At 41.0% G+C, this 16,588-nt stretch overlaps 1 protein-coding gene across 2 annotated transcripts in view; it reads left to right on the forward strand.

Moving 5' to 3' along the window:
- The window catches only part of CNTNAP2 (contactin associated protein 2), a 1,157,745-nt gene that overhangs the window by 1,046,211 nt on the left and 94,946 nt on the right, over positions 1-16,588 (forward strand). For both annotated transcript variants that reach the window (XM_037385402.1, XM_037385403.1), the window contains 2 exons: positions 4,443-4,661; positions 7,178-7,414. In XM_037385402.1, the coding sequence (XP_037241299.1) occupies positions 4,443-4,661; positions 7,178-7,414 (456 nt within the window). The remainder of the gene's footprint in view (positions 1-4,442; positions 4,662-7,177; positions 7,415-16,588) is intronic.

Genomic DNA, 16,588 nt, shown 5'->3' on the forward strand with positions numbered 1-16,588 from the left:
CATGTAGAAAGGGAGTCTTCATCTTCTTTGTAGCCACCCCTTAAATACTGGAACATCATGATAAGGCCTCCCCAGGCCGCCTTTTCTCAAGGCTGAGCAAACCCGGTTCTCGCAGCCTTTCCTCATAGGGCAGGCTTCCCAGTCATCCGGTCATCTTTGTGGCCCTTTTCTGGACCCTCTCCAGTCTGCCCAGATCCTTTTTCTACAGCAGGGACCAAAACTAAACACAGTGTTCAGGTGTGGCCTGGCGAGCACAGAGTAGAGTGAGAAAATGACTTCTGTATCTCTGCAGGTGATGCCTTTGGTGATGCCACCCAGCATCCTGCTGGCTTTCTTTGCCACAGCAGCACACTGTTCACTCATACTGAGCTTGTTGCCCACCAGGACCACCCCCAGGTCCCGTTCCACAGAGCTGCTCCCCAGTGGGGTAGATCCCAGCCTGTGCTGTGCACCTGGATTATGCTTTCCCAGGTGCAAGACTTACATATCTCCTTGTTGAACTTCATAAGGTTCTTGTTAGCACACTCTTCCAGCCTATCCAGGTCTTCCTTCAGGGTGGCTCAGGCATGGCCCTTCCTTTTTATGGGCAAATGCCTCATGGATTTACAAGGAGGAAATGGTGGGATCTGCGTAGAGCTAAGAAACAAGAACACGGAACAGAGTGAGAAGGGCATTTTTTTTGCCAAAGTTGCACTTCTGTATTCTGAACAGATGGCTGACAGTGACCTGTGACCTTAGAAAACTGAGTCGATGAAACAAATGTGTTCAAGTTTAATTATATGTAATTGCACAAGGTACAGAAAGGGTAAAATTAAGCCACATGCCTTATATTCGGTGAATATATGTGGCAGGAGCACGTAAAAAATTCACCCCACCTCGATTTTATGAAGTTTCCATCAAAAAACATTGTACTTCCTGAATAAACAAAAGTCCATTTCTTTTTTTATTTCATAATTAAGCAATTTCAGACATTTGTTCAATGTCTTATCCTTGTTCTCATTTCTTGGGAAAACTGGCTTGCGTTTTATGGTGTTTCGTAGAATAGAAAACAAAATGATCAGTAGGAAAACTCACTTCATAACCTACAAAGTGACTAACCAGTAGAAATCTCAGGGACCTGTGCAGCTCATTTTCTACGTTTCTGAAAAAAATCTGCTCTGGTTCACTTGGTCATTGTGAATGAATAGTCTATATTTTAATCATCCACTTCAAAAGTTTGACAGAATAATGCCACTATCCTGTCAACCAAGCATGTATTCAAGTCAAAGATGCCACATCATGCAAGGTTTGTATGTGTAGACATACAGAGATTGAAAAGTAAATCATACTTAGGAAAAAAAAACCTAATTGCTATTCTTCTACATAACTAATTATGCCGAACTTCTGAAGAAATTTGGTGTTGTACTAGGTCTAGCTAAGATGGAGTTGACTTTCTCCACAGCAGGCCATATGGTGCTGTGTTTTGGATTTGTGCCTAAAACAGTGTTGATACCACAGCAAAGTTTTGGCTGTTGCTGAGCAATGCTTGCACAGCATCAAAGCTTTCTCTCTTCCCCACTTCTCCCCCAGTCAGTAGGCTGATGGCAGCAAAGAAGTTGGAAAGGGACACAGCCAGGGCAGGTGACCATTGGCCAAAGGGATACTCCATACCATACACCACATGCTCACCAGTAAAGCTGGGGTAGAGGAAAAAGGAGGAGTGGGTACAGCGTGAAGTGCTCAAAGCCTGTCTAACCTGACCTTGAATATTTCATTCCCCCAGTCCCTGCCTTGAGATTTAGGGACTCAAGAGATGTAGGAAGGCCAGTTGCCAGTGAAAACTGACAGAAAAGAGTTGTTGAGAACCTCAGGGTTCTCCATGTCATTTGTTACCAAATCTCCTGTCTCATTTATTAGGGGGTACAATTTCTTTTGTATTCCTTTTCTGACTAATGTGCCTGTTATCAGATGTTCATCTATTTCTGTTAAGGTACAAGTACCAATCATTTTACCTAGAGATGCCCCTGTCTGGAGAATATTACTATTATTGCTACTTAACCTGTAGGCTCAAAAATTCATTCCAATGGAAACTAAGAACGAAGGGTCAGAACCAGCAGCATAACTCACATCTAAGACATGCTGTCGTGCAGCCCCTGCCGATCTGCAAAGCTCTTTTCATTGACATACTTCATGTTTTATCAGTCTGTCAGTCTAGCAAGTAAGTTTCCTCCTTTTTGGTTTATGAGAGTCATGTTTTCAGGTAGCTTGGGGATGGATGAGCACAGTCCATAGATCCTGTACTGTCTCCTCTTAACTTTCAGCATGTCAGCAGGTACGTGCATGGAAAACAGCCTTTGATAAGATTTTTCTGGAATGCTTTTGCTTCCCTAAGTATCAGATTAAATACAAAAATATAATATTAATTTCTACAAATGAGACTCATATTAAAGAGAGTATTTTTCTCCAATAAGTACAAATTTCATTGTAAGTCTTTTAGGCTGCGATACAGATTTCAGTCTAAAGCCATGCAGAAAGCTAGGCTGTGCAGGGAAAGAACTTATGCTTGAAATATCTCTATTCTCTACACTTTCCCTTTCTCTTTTAAAGGAAGAATAATATTCCTTTAAAAAATTAGAGATGCTTCCATCCAGAAGACCAAGAGCTTGCAAAGAAGTATTCTTGCAAAGGTTTTCAACGTCCTGGATGGGGTTGTACTCAAGGTACCCATGAGCAATATCGACAGTGCCATCAGCTGCCTCAGAATCAAATGAAGAGTTTGCTATGGGATTCTTTTTTTACAGCCCTGTAGACAGACAGCTTTTGGAAAGCAATTCAAGTCTGACAGTGAAGAGATCTGAGGCAGTTCTTCAAAGGAAAAAGCAAAGGAGAATTAGACACACACCCTTGAAAATAGACCTGAACACAGCATACAACTCAAGTACTGGAGAGATTTTACTCTAATTCCTAATTTGCCTGAGTTTTTTGGCATAACCACTGAAGTTATAAGATATAACAACATGAAAATGAAATATCTTTATTTCTTTAACAGCAAGTTTTGGCTCATACAGAGTTTGTGTCTTGTAAAGTGCAAAAGGCCAGACAGACTTAATTCATGACTTATGAAAGGCAATTCATTCAAGAAATGAAATTCTTTTATTCAGCCAAGAACAGAGAGTACAACAGCAATAAAATATGCTTTTATTTCTTCCTTTTAGAAATAGCCAGTTTTGCAGGAAAAAAATCAAAGGTGTCAATTGTATAATAAATTCGGTTTGAAAGAATGTTCTCTGTAAAAAGTTTATTCCTATCCCTCCAGTTTTCATAAAAATGTGTTTCATTCAGTCTGGCATAACCCCATGAAAATCTGTCAGACCATGTACAAAAGTATTTCCCACTATTTATCAGTATTGTTAGTGATAATGATCATGGAGTGGTGCTTCTACCACAATTTAATAGCCTTACTGAGTAAGATTTTTTTACAATAGTGTTTTAGTAATTCAACCAAACGAGAAACCACAGCTGTATGGGAACACTGAGACCATAATTGGGCACTCGAGATTTTTTAGAATAATTAGAAGGTTGCTGTGGCTTTTTTATGTTAGATTTTAGAAAAACAGATTAAATGGAACTCTTGGTTGTCTTTACTTTTGTCTGGTATCCTCCTCTGTGAATGCTATCATTGATAACCCATTTTCTGTTAACACTTTCATCTGATGTACAGCCCCAAATTATATAAACTAAATGTCAGTAGGAAAGTCAAAATTATATTTCTTCATTCCAAAATAATCTGTGTATTATTAATCACACTCCCTGTTTAGTAATAAGTATCAATTATATAGTTGAGGATGACCTGGAGAAATGCCTAGTAGAGCCTAATGGACATTTGTAAAATTTCTGAACGTGTTTTGAATTATCCACTATAAATAAAGCACTGTAGTGTTTCTTAAGAATCCATTTCTTTTTCAGCCGTAAAATCTCACATAGGTCTTTACTACTGCATTATTAGTTCATTGTCAAAATTAATTCCCCCTCAAAAGACAAAAACGTAGGTAGACTTCTGCACCACTTTTTTATCAAAATGCATATTTCCCTAAAAAAAAAAGAAAAAAAAAAAAAAAAAAAACCACACCAAAAACCTACGGAAACTGGAAAAGCTGCAGAAATCAAGAATTAATGTCATTGGTTCAGGGTCTGTTTATGTTTTCTTCTGAAAGCTGGTGAAGGGGTTTTTCCAATATTATTGAGATTATCAGTGGAAATAAAAAATCCTCTTCAAGGACATAATTTATTCTGCTTAAATTTTACAAGACAAACTGATTTGATTTCCATCACATGCTATAGAAACTTTTCATAATGGCTTCCTTGGAAATACTCCTACTCTAGTAAATATGGCTCCTTTCTGCTTTTTTTTCTGTGAATTTGTTTACAACACAAGATGGTTTCCCTTTTGCTTGGTGTTTCAGCTGCTACGGAGGTTTCCTTTTCATTTGATGTTGGAAATGGGCCGGTGGAAATTGTCGTTAGGTCTCCCAGCCAGCTCAATGATGACCAGTGGCACCGGGTCAATGCCGAGAGGAACGTCAAACAGGCCAGCCTACAGGTAGACCAGTTACCCCTGGAGGTCCGGAAAGCACCAACAGAAGGACACACACGACTGGAATTGTACAGCCAGCTCTATGTGGGTAAGCTGCAGGACGGGTGACTGGGCTTTGCTCTCACACACTAAGCACACTTTCCTGCGGGTCTTGCCAGCACGCTTAGTCTCATGTGGGGAGCTGCACTCCTGAAGCACTTGCATGAGGGCAAGGGGTAGGGGTGAGGAAGAGAAAAAAGAAAAAGCAAAGCAAAGCATGTCCATAATTACAGAAATAAGACCAACTAAGAGAAAAATATTCTTGTCATTTTTGTCTTTTGTCTTTTCCCACCTGCGACTCCTGGCTGAAAGTATCTCTAGCAGGCAGTAGTGCCAAACTCCTTCTTTGCCAGGCATCTCACACGCTTACTCACCACAGAAGTAAAAATCCTGCATATGTCTTGCCAGGACTGCGTGTGCCTGCGGTGCCCATCCTAGCCTTGGCAGCACTTTTCAGCCTCTCGAGGTTTGATCACTGCCCATGCTTTTACCTTCAGAGTCCTCGCTGCAGTCTTTCCCCTCTAGTCCCATGGGCAGTTTGCCCATTCAATGTAGGAAAGCATCACAGAGTGTTATACAGATGCGTTCCCTGGAACCAAGTTAGTCCACTGCTTTCTGGAGCTGCTGGTCTCTGCTGCGGTTTGGCCAGGTGATTCCAGCAGGACCTGCATTTCTCTGACTGTTGGCCTCAGGGCTGCGAAGTGCAGGTGTGCCAAGTGCCAGTAGCTGGAATCAGAGCTATATGAAATGCTGAGCTAAGAAACACTTTCCTACCTCTCTAGATAGCTGTTAACAAAAGAGGGAAAGGGAAAGGAGAAAAAGTTTCTATCTCATTTTTTTCCCCCACGTTAGTCAGGTTCAAGAGCAGAAATTAATTAAAATGACGTTTAAAGCCTTCACTCCCTCAGTAAACAGCACCGTGTCACTTCAAACTGTGTATAATGTGTCACCAGATGTGCAGTCATTGTTTACAAGCTCCGATTCTCCTTTACTGCTGGCTGTGATCCCAATAAAAGACAGTTTCAAAATAAGCTGAAATGTGAAGTTTGTTTAAAAGAGGGAGCCTTGACCTTTGAAAAGAAATACCAAGCCTTTTGCTGAAAACGGGAAGAGCTGGATTTTTTTTCCAGCTGGAGTTCTTGGGGAATTGTTACTAAAGATTATTTTTATTGGTAGTTTTGAATTAACTGTAACACCAACAACGTGTTGAAATACCTTGTACCTTTATTCCCAAAACCGGAATGTCCAAATCTGCACCGGATTTTCTTTCTCTCTGAATCATACCCATTTCATGTAACTTGTCGGCTGGAGCCCACCTCTCAAGGAACAGATTTAAATCCTTACCCAGAGTCAGGCAGAGAATCAATTTGAGTTGGAGTGTCCCAAATGAACGCCCTGAGCATCAGGGGCTAGAGCGTAACACCAGACAGGAATTGGTCCAGTGCCTGCCCTTCCACTTTCTGTAGAATAATTATCTATTCCCTGGGCCAGTAAGAGTGCCTGAGGGATAATGACTTCATGTCCTAGGTGGGGGAAGGAAGAGAATTAGGTGTATTAGGGATCTTCTTGTCACTGCAGTGTACACGAGTTTATGTGGAACCACACCAGAATGCCCTCTGCCCCATGCCCTCGGCAGAGACTGAGCATCACCTCTTCTTGCTCCAGATGACCCAGCTGCCAACATCTGGTTTGAAGCAGCCCTCTCTGCTTTGTATTTCGCCCTCTTCCCTACTCGTGTAAATACCAGCCTCTGTACTCTGCGTTCAGATCTCAGGGACTCCTCAGCACCTGCAGCACTGCAGTAATCAAGGAGATGAGATGATGAGGAGGAAGGTTGACAGCCACTCTTGGTTACTTACTTGACTTTTTTAGGTATTTTTCGTTTCTAATGCAGCCCCAGACAAGACTAGCTGAAATCACAATTTTCAGCAAGTGTTTACTAGGGGGAGAAAAGGAACAGTTCTCATTGACTGCTAAGAAAAGCCAACTCAACCCAGATTTTCAAATGTAGCTCATCAGTATTATATCCTTCACCCTGTACTTGAGCAACTAAACAATATACCCAGTGTTGCTTGGAAATTAAAATCTCTATTTCCTATTGCAACTGAGATTGGGGATTTAAATCTTTTCTTTCTTTTCCCATCATGGCTTTTAAAAATGCAACACTGCATAACATATTATGGCATTATTATTAGCATCCATCATCACTAATCATATGGAGTAAGACTATTCCTTAGCAATTGAGCCAAGCCTATTTCTTCCACTGTTCTCTCTAAAAGTCTTGAAGTTGAAATGGAATGAAGTCTTGCAGTGGAGGGCTAGAATCTCTGATGTCTATTCAGTGTAAGGCAAACACACCTACGGTTTATGCTTACTTATGGTATCAAAAGGCTGGGTTTCATTGATTTCATTGTCATTAGGACAAGGCGATTCCTTGCCTTTACGAAGAAGTTGTACTTCCATCTTATTTCCAGCTGTTGTTACAAGCTCAGCAGGACATTCCATGTCAAGCAACAACAATCAAATATATTCAGTGTTGTCTCAAGGTTTTACATTCCCTCTCAGGTGCTGCAGGCGGCCAGCGAGGCTTCCTCGGCTGCATTCGTTCATTAAGGATGAACGGGGTGACGCTGGATCTGGAGGAGCGAGCGAAAGTCACGCCAGGGGTGAAGCCCGGCTGCTCTGGCCATTGCACGAGCTATGGGATGTACTGTGCAAATGGCGGTAAATGCGTCGAGAAATACAACGGCTACTCCTGTGACTGCTCCAGAACTGCCTACGATGGACCATTTTGCATTAAAGGTGAATGCTTTAGTGGAGGAGGCAGAGTATGGGAAAGCTATCTGCCTGAGAAGAAACACAATAGGATCAATGCTTCAGCTTGTATTAATTAAACAAATAAATCCTGTTTAATACTTCTTGCAAGCAAGTCAAATTATACACCCAGGATGTAAATGTGATGATTTAAAACCACATTTCTCATTAGTAGTAATGTATGTTACCTATTTAAATCAAGTAACAGCAAAATGCATCAGGAATGCCCATAGCCACAGCAGGTCTGGCAGACTATATCCCACTGTCTTGAGCTGTTGAACAATAAATTCCTACTAGCACAATATCATGGTTACCTCTTTAGAACAAACATGGATTTAAACAAAAGCTGCCGAGCCTCATTCAGAAAATTGTTTGGAGATACATAGGTGTGAGCTTTGGGTTGAATATCTAATAAATCGGGAGACCAGCATCTGGGTTGCAAATTGTATCCATCCATAACCAGATGAAGTTTGTAATAGCTCAGACTGGGATAGAGATTTAACTTGCTGGGGTAAGGGAAGGTACAGGGCTCCCACATCTGCATCACTCCTTTGGAAATGCCTAAAGTATGTTCAGAATCTTCAAAATCAATGATTATAAGAGACCAATTTACTATGGACACACAATTCTGCATAAGGAAGACGGACAAGGAGTGAGGTAAAGAGGGATCTTACGTTAGGGAAAAAAAAAAAAGTGAGAATAAAGATGTTAATTTATTTCCACATTTTTTCTTATTTTGACCAGAAATGATTGTGACAAAGTAAGTAGCAATGGGAATATAATTTTCTAAATGTTTGCAGTTTGCAGGGTTTGTGGCCATTCAATTCCCTTACATTTCATAGAACATTCTCGTTAAATTATTGAAATATTCTTCCCAACAACTCTAAAGGTTTCATCACATTTACCTGAGGTGCTACTATCCTCTTTCACTGTGCTTTTATGGGCACACAGACTCATCCAGTCTGTTACTTTTCCTAATCATTTTAAAAGCCTTCTCAAAAGTTACTAATCCTACAGTTTCAACAAAAAACTTACAAAGGCTTTTCTCATCAGTATCTGTGATGTTGAAGAAACCTCTAGCTTCATAAACTGCTTTTCTACTTTTATGTTCCCACCTATACCAGGAGTCCTGCAGGCAGGCTGGGTCACCCGTCACCACGTTCCCCTCGTGAGGCTGTCACTGCAGTAGGGGAAACCTCCTGTCCTTTCACATTCGGGTTTCCAGCTCCTTCTTGTCTTTTTTTTTTTTTTTTTTTAATTCTTTTTTTTTTCCCCAAGTCAGTCTTTGACGGTTACATTGCAAACATCCATACCCTGCTCCCTTCCAGCCACACTTAAAGAAAACCAAGTTTCTAACAGAAAGAGGCAGTCTTTTTACCTGATGCTGGATTATGGGCTCTATTTTCTCCTCACATGCTTCAGTCACCTTCATTTATATCCATATATATCCACTTTCATTTCATTTTATCGTAACAGCACTTTGGCCGTTGCTGATGTTGCTCACACAGTGGAGCACCCTCTTCTAAAACCAAAGGGATTGTTTGCAATCACCCGATAGTCTGATGAATCTTCAGCATGATTATTTTATAAATTCCAGTAACTATGATGTATTTCCAGCACAGCAGAAGCGAAGCAGCTGCTGCTCTAGGTAATGGCTTCCACTGTGCTTGCAGGCAGAAATTTCATGAGGTTTCACTATGCTACGCTCCTTCAAAGACAAATTATAAAACATGCCCATCACATTCAGGATGGTATAGTAACTCCTGAGAATGCGAGTACAGTAACTCCAGTTAGTTTAGCAAATGGTGTGGTGTGAGTTCAAGAATGGTAATGCATATTTAGTATTCCTGTTTGCTAGTGCAGCTATATTATAGGAAACCCATTCAGGCTGGAACTGGGTCAGTCTCTTACAGACCACATGATGACTCAAAAGAAAAAAAAATAAAAAATTGCTGCCATGCCATATTTACTGAATTCACTTTTTGTTTTTTTTCCTGTATTGCCAAAACTCATCACACTGGCTTTTATTAGTGTTTTTTCTATTTCTCTTACAGGTAGAAAACCCTCAAACTTCTGCCAAAACTACCTCTAAGCTAAAATGTTTTATTTTTCCTGGATGTGGAGCTAGCAGAATAAAAAATATCATTAGGGGAATAATTGAGCACCTGGCAGAGAGAAACCCTGGTTTTGGCTGGTCTATAAGTATTTTCATAGCAACACCAGTAATTTTATACTATATTATACTATAATATTCCCCTTATCAGCCTCTCAGTCCAGCTAAAGCCCCAGAGTTCTGACAGTGATGCTTTGGACATGTAATAAAACTTGGTGTAAGCTACTACTGCTGGGCAGCACTGAGTCATGCAAAGGTACTCCTGCTAGCATGGGGATCTCTGTGCCATTCAAATATGAAATCAGATCTTTTCTTTCAACATCAAAACTATTCCAGGCTCAAAATATCTCTCTAAATCCTTAAGACCTTCTGTACGAAATGCAAATGGCCAGTTTCCTATTAGTTAGTGCTGAAAATTGATATACTCATCTAGACTATCCCCAAGTGTGATGTAGTGGGGGTAACTTCATGGGGCTTCAACAACAGAGTGGCACTAGGATAAAGTTAGAAGATAAATCAAGCACAAAACAGACTGGGTTTGGGGCATCCCACGATCAAAATAGCTGTAAAACCTCTGGAAGAAACGGTGCTGAGAATGAGTTTTTTAAAATAGTTCATTTTCAGCCCATTAAATTTTACATTATAAATTTAACTTGCATTGAGCCTTTTAAATCAAGTAAAGCACTGGAACATCTTGTGCATGTTGTCAGACTCCCAAGACTTGTGAGAGAAGGGGATCCTACATTTTCTTTCTTTCTAATAGCAGCTCCCAGAATCTTGTACCATATCCTCTTGATCCATGAGACAAGACTGTATGTATTTTCTAGATACAGTGGACAAGCATGCAGTACTAACGACAGCAAAATAAATATTGGCAAAACAACTGAGTATATTTTAGTTTTATAAAAAAACTAAAATCTATAAAAATTATAGTTTGTTGGAAAATAGCAGGGAATCATTCCCTGCATTCTCTGGAAAATAGAAATGTTACCTACATTATATTTTAGTTAATTTGGATTTAAACATTGCAATTCTGATATTTCAATGCATTTTTCATTAATACTTACACTTTCCCCTCTCTAAAAATACTGAAATGTCTGTTTACAAGTTTTTAAAGATAATATTTTCAGTTTTCAACCAGTTCCGTTATTTATAGCAAGGACATAGTTGTCTGCCTCTTGTGGTTTGCTAACCTGCACCACAGTATGCAGGTGGATGCTGGGATGTTGGGTGAGTCTAACATGAAGCAGGCAAGAATATTTTCCTTTCTTACCTCCACTAGGAATTCACTTCAGCTGCCAAGAAATAACAAGGCTAGTACTTTGCATGATAAACTAGGACTATGTTTCTTTAGTTTATTCCTCTGAGTAAAACCTTCCAGGCCAAGTAGCTCTGTTGATTCAATAATCAATAGTGCCTGACTTTTTAAGTCATCACATGCAAACCAATATGAGATATTACCACCAAAAAATGCTACTCAGCAGGAGTGAAAAGTGGCATAATACAACACCTGTTAATATACCACAGCCTTCTCTTCCCATTGATTTTGCCACAGGAAGCTTTTCTTATCCAATTTTTTTTATATTCAAGCCCCTTCCACACAGTAAACTTTTTGGGGTTGGTTACATATTGAAACTGCTAGCAGAAGCAGCAACAGGAAAACCAGAGGGAAAAAAACCCTCTATCATTACTATATGGAAATCACCATACAATGGTTCATAAGTAATAAACACATCTCACAGTAAAAACAGGCCTTGCATATTGTGGATTCTTTTGCTGATGAAATCCATCCTTAGAGCCACTGACTGATGACTGACAAGAAAGAGCATCGTCTCCAGTCTTATTAGCAGCAGATCACAACGTGATTGATGTGACAGTGGCCTGGAAATTGCACTATTTTTTTACAAAGACGAAAAAAGTAAAAAAATGCAGTTTGACATCTATTTTAACTTTACTTTTGCTTTGTATTTGGGGCATATGCAATTGCATTCACTTCTTTCGTTGCTCAGAGAAATTGCTCTGAGAAATAGCTGCAGTGTTTCTGCAGTCCTACAGATTGCTTTCTGACCTTTCCCTGTCCTTTGCTTGAGCATAAATTGTCTTTTTTTTTCTACCCACTGTTGTCCTATCATGATAAAAGCAATTGTGAGAAAACAATTAGTATTTGTTCCTTTAAAAACAATCTCTTTTGTTCCTTTAAACAAAAAGAGTGAAGGTCAAACGCTGAAATGCTTCCGTAGAGCGTGTGGCAGGACTGTGATTTGGGGGATCCCCCAGGGAGAAGGCATTCCTCCTTTGGGTACTGAAGTGCTGTGGATCAACAGCAGGAGAAGAAATTGCCCACTACCAAGAGTACGGCCAAAAGAAAAAAATATATATAGCTGGTGCTGTGACCCACATGCCTTTAGGTGTGCTGGAAGGGTAAATTCAAAGCTTCCCAGTTTCTATGTAGTTACTCAATTTGCATCAGCAAACACCAAGATGAGCTCAGTGTATACACTTTTTTCTTTCTTTCCAGTAAAGCTCAGACCCACAGTGTGAATTATTGTGATCCTTATGCCAATGCCCAAACTGAACTCTTTTGTGTTTGGTTTTACATGTGCATGAACCCTGAAAGCCCTTACAGTAGCATTGTCATGACCAGGTTGCCTACCTTTCCTGCTCCCTCCTCTGCCTCAAAGAGAAAAATCAGCTTTTTATGAGGCTGAGTGGATGCAAAAAAACCCAACCAAACCAACCCCTGGTGCTATGGCACATGGGTGAAGCAGCTCTGCAGTCTTCCACAGACTCTGACACTTCATCATGTCCAATTTCTGCCCTGGTTATACCCATGCAATTCCCCTTATTTTGGTGCTTGTCATTGCTTTGCTGTAACAGGAGGTGATTGTTCAAGTGTTTTAAGGTAACTAACTTATTAATTTTACGTTGTTCATAATCCCAGAACGTGGAAAATCAAGGCAACATTCCCTCCCATCCTCCAAAAAAAATCTGTTATGCACAACATGATTATGATCTGTTAGCCAAAAGTTATATTAGAAATTTTGCTTGGGTTGAGAATGTTAGGCTACCAGCCTGGTTAAGTCTGAATGCTGCCGTCAGGTTTTTCTACCTGTAGATCAAACTTTAGCATACGGCCTCTAGGACTTGGGTCTTAGCCTCTATTGAGTAAATATATATACTCAAAAAAAAAAAAAAAAAAAAAGTATTCTGTAAAACTATTCCATTCTGCTGTCCTGTCAATAGTGCCTTGTTAAACATGCACAGTTGTGCTCTAGTGCTTTGAAAATTGCATTTCACTCAAGTTGCAAGAATTCTTTTACTGAAAAAAAAATGGTTTTAAAGCAAAAGAAACCTTTCTCACACTACTTGCCTATCTCAGAGAAATTACAACCTGATTATTAACTGAACTTGCAAGCCCACTTGCCATCCATCCATAACAAGCTACTTATAAAATGCAAATAAATCAGGGTAATAAGTTAAAAAATTCTAAGTCCTGACTCAGAAAATGTGATAAACTTTCAATTTCTTTGTCAGCTAATTGTAATAGGCCTTCTCTGGTGTCATTGCTCACTGGATGCAGGCGCTTTGCGTAGAGCAGCTTCAGCAGCGTTGCTGGCTGCTGCACGCCTGTGCAAAGGCAGCTCAGAACCATGAGGTTCTCACCCCAGACACCCATGTGCAATATTTGTACACCTGCATGCTACTGGAGTAGTATATCATGAGCTGATAAGGTGTTTGTCTTTACCAGAACTCTGTGATGCGAGAAGATGATTTTATTACGGTTGTGCAGAAAGCAAATGAGATAACGAGGGAAGCAAGGATCTGCTCACTTTCAGTGTGGTTACCTATGGTACAGGAAGGAATTGAAGCCACATCTTGCCTACCAAAGTTGTCACTCTGAATACCGTGCAAGCATCAGCTGGCAGTTTCTAATATTTCTCAAATGGCTCTTGCAAAGCTGCAAGTTTTTCTCTGAGGTTACCTAAGGAGTGCCTCCAAAGACTTGCTAGCAGGCCATAGGGAAACCTGTTGTATGTTTGCCATTACATTTTTCTTCATCCCTCCTGTTTGATTCAATGGGGGGGGGGGGGGGGGGGGGGGGGGGGGAGTCTACCCATTATGGGTATTTCCATTAGAGAGGGAGCTGTCTTTTCATTTAGATCCAGAAGAGAATACACAATACAGTTTACCATTCCCTTATTCTGAGCGTGCTGTCCTAGACACAAGTGCAAGCGGCTGTAGCTATAGGAAGAGCTATAGTAATCTCACACCAGTGCAGGATGAAACGCAGATGTGATTTTCCTGGCATTTTTAGCTTTTCCTTGGCATGTGCACTTCTTTCCAGGTATAGCAAGGTATGATTAAAAGACAGCTGCTTTACAGGGCTACTGCAAAAGAAGGTTCAGATCACAACCTTGCTTAGGTATGCCAGGCTGCTTCCCAACAGAATCTACCTGTCGGCATTGACTAGGGAGGCTTGAAGATGTAATGAATCAGGTGGCTTAACCCCATCTTCTGTGGCACTCATCCTATTCTACTGATGATAGCAAGAAACTTTGCATGGATTTACGATCAGGCCCATCGTTTCCTTGGTGCACATTATTTTACATATGCCCTGATTCTGATGGTCATTTGTTCAAGAGAGCTGTTTTTTGTCCTGGATACTGATATATGCACACAGAAGCAGCAAACTCTCAGTGGATTTGTATTCTATTAATGCCAACAAGCAATTGCTGTATCTTGGTATTTTACTCCACACGTAGAAAATTCAAACGTGCATCACATTATTACAGTAATGGCAGCCAGATTACGAGACCCGAGGATGTAGGACAAAACCTTTAAATCTGTGCTTCTTGCTTTCACAAACTAAATAGCGTGAGCCTGAAGGTAAAATAAAACATTGAGTGAATTAACCAGATAAATGATAAGCATTACCATCTTCAGAGCACTCAAAGTAAATTCTCTCCCAGATGAGCAGCTGTGAGATTCTGACCCTTTGCTGATGCCCTATGGCCAGGACGTATCTCAGCAAACTGTCTTTGTCTTGTGCTGGCAGCCTGGAAGTGGCTGCAATTTCTGGTGCTCTCTAGCACGTTTTAGCCACAAGCCAGGCAAGCAAGCTCTACTTAATCTATATTCAACATTCATAACAACATGAGAAATCAAAAAGGAAAAAAATTGTGCATCGGCACTTTGAGCACTGTCTACGTTGCCCTGACAATCCTTGTACATGCAGCGCATGTTAGACTGCCAATGGTGACTGTCTGTCCTTAGGAGTTTGAAAATGGGACTTTTTACATCCAGAACTCCATGCAGGGAAGACATAGCATCAAGCATTGGCAAGCAGCATCAGAGAATAATATTTTTAATTTACCAAATCTGAGCATGGCCAAGGAGGCATTTAGGGCCTGCAGCTGGGACGTGCCTACAGCTATAAGAAGGCATCTCAGCCAGCTTCGTGAGCCAGAGGGGAGAACCCTTCTCTTCTGCAGCTTTCATGTGTCCTGGCCAAGCTTCATAGTTGCCAGGGGTTTGCCTCCAGCTTTTGTAAGACAGGGATCTTACCCCATTACTGCACGTTAATAAGATTGCTTTGAAGGTGCAGCTTCAAAAAAGCCAAGTGCAGTAATACCAGAGAAGGAACCAGCATTGCTTTCTCCTTGCCCTCCAGGTAGAAGGCGACAGAAGCCAGGTCTTGGGTTCACTTGGAAAAAGGTGAGGTGGCACTTGTGAGCCAGCAACAGCATGCTGTTGCAGAAGGTAGATTCCACCTTTTACAGTGCCACTCTTGAAGAGCTCCTGTGTTGAAATCAGGGTGGGGGTGGAGCTGGGGGTGTGTTTTGGGGTTTTTTAGGGGGTTTGGGTTTGGGGTTTTTTTTGGCAGCTCCACAGATCTGTTGCTGCTTTATTTATTCAGAGTACTATATTGCACTTGATTCATGACCTTACCTATTGACATTGCTATCCCAGCTGTCAGCACGGAGCCAATTCAATCACTGCTCAGTGTATCTTCTATACACTCACCTGCAGACAGAAAATCTTGCTGAAGCTGGGTTCAGCCACACTTGTGCCATGCTGGCCATGCTTTTCACAGGTGAGGAGAAAGTATCAGAGAAAGAAGACAAGTTCTGAGTGTAACTGAGTGCACAGCTACCAGAATCATTATAAATACCTGAGAAGAGAACAAGCAACACTGATATTTCACTGATGTTAAACCAGCAGCAAAGGAGAATCAGGTTCCTACTTATATTTTCTTAGGTCTACAACAGAGGCGCAGAAATGTCCTGAGATTGTGGAATTTTTGTAACAGAAATAGTGCGTGTGTGTGCACGCACATGCTATTTGCCTTTTTCCTCCAGTCTTTCAATACTCCTGATCCCAGATAGAATGAGAGTGTACAAAATAAAAGTAACTGAGTGGGAAAAGGGAGAGTGGGGAGATGACCAAAGAATCGTAACCTTCAAAATAAGTTTGATAGTTCTGGGTACGTGTGCATTTTGTGTAGTAGACCTGGATCAGCTTTTGCTTCATCCCTTTTCTTGAAGCCAGACAATTTTGTACAGTATATGTTGTTCATCCTGGGGGCATGCATCTTGCTGGATAAAATCGTTTCTAATTATCCACGGTTCCACTTCTGGGTTCCTCTGCAAAGCAAGCCCGAGCTGTATATATTTGCAAAGGCTGTCAAGAGAGGATGAGCACACTGCATATTGCTGTAGAAGTGGGTACTGCTTTCCAAAGAAAACTGCTCTGCTCCCACCACATTCATTTCCCCAAGGCTTCTGCATCAAAAGGGCAGTTTGCTGAGGAACCCTTCGCTACGCCTTCTGCCTGATCTCCCACAAGCCATCTGTTCCAATAGCGTTTGAAATAGTACAAAAGAAAGCAGAGGGTCGTCCATGGAAACCGCCCCCACGTTTCAGCAGCAGGTTTTGTGCTGCATTTTACCCATTTCATTCAGACAGCTTGAATGGTTTTCTGAATGAAGGACTTTGATATTCCTTCTATCAGAGCTTCAGGAAGATGATACGCTTGTGACCTCTGAGTAG

Source organism: Falco rusticolus, chromosome 4 (genome assembly GCF_015220075.1).
Source record: "Falco rusticolus isolate bFalRus1 chromosome 4, bFalRus1.pri, whole genome shotgun sequence".
Classification (NCBI taxonomy): Eukaryota; Metazoa; Chordata; class Aves; order Falconiformes; family Falconidae; genus Falco; species Falco rusticolus.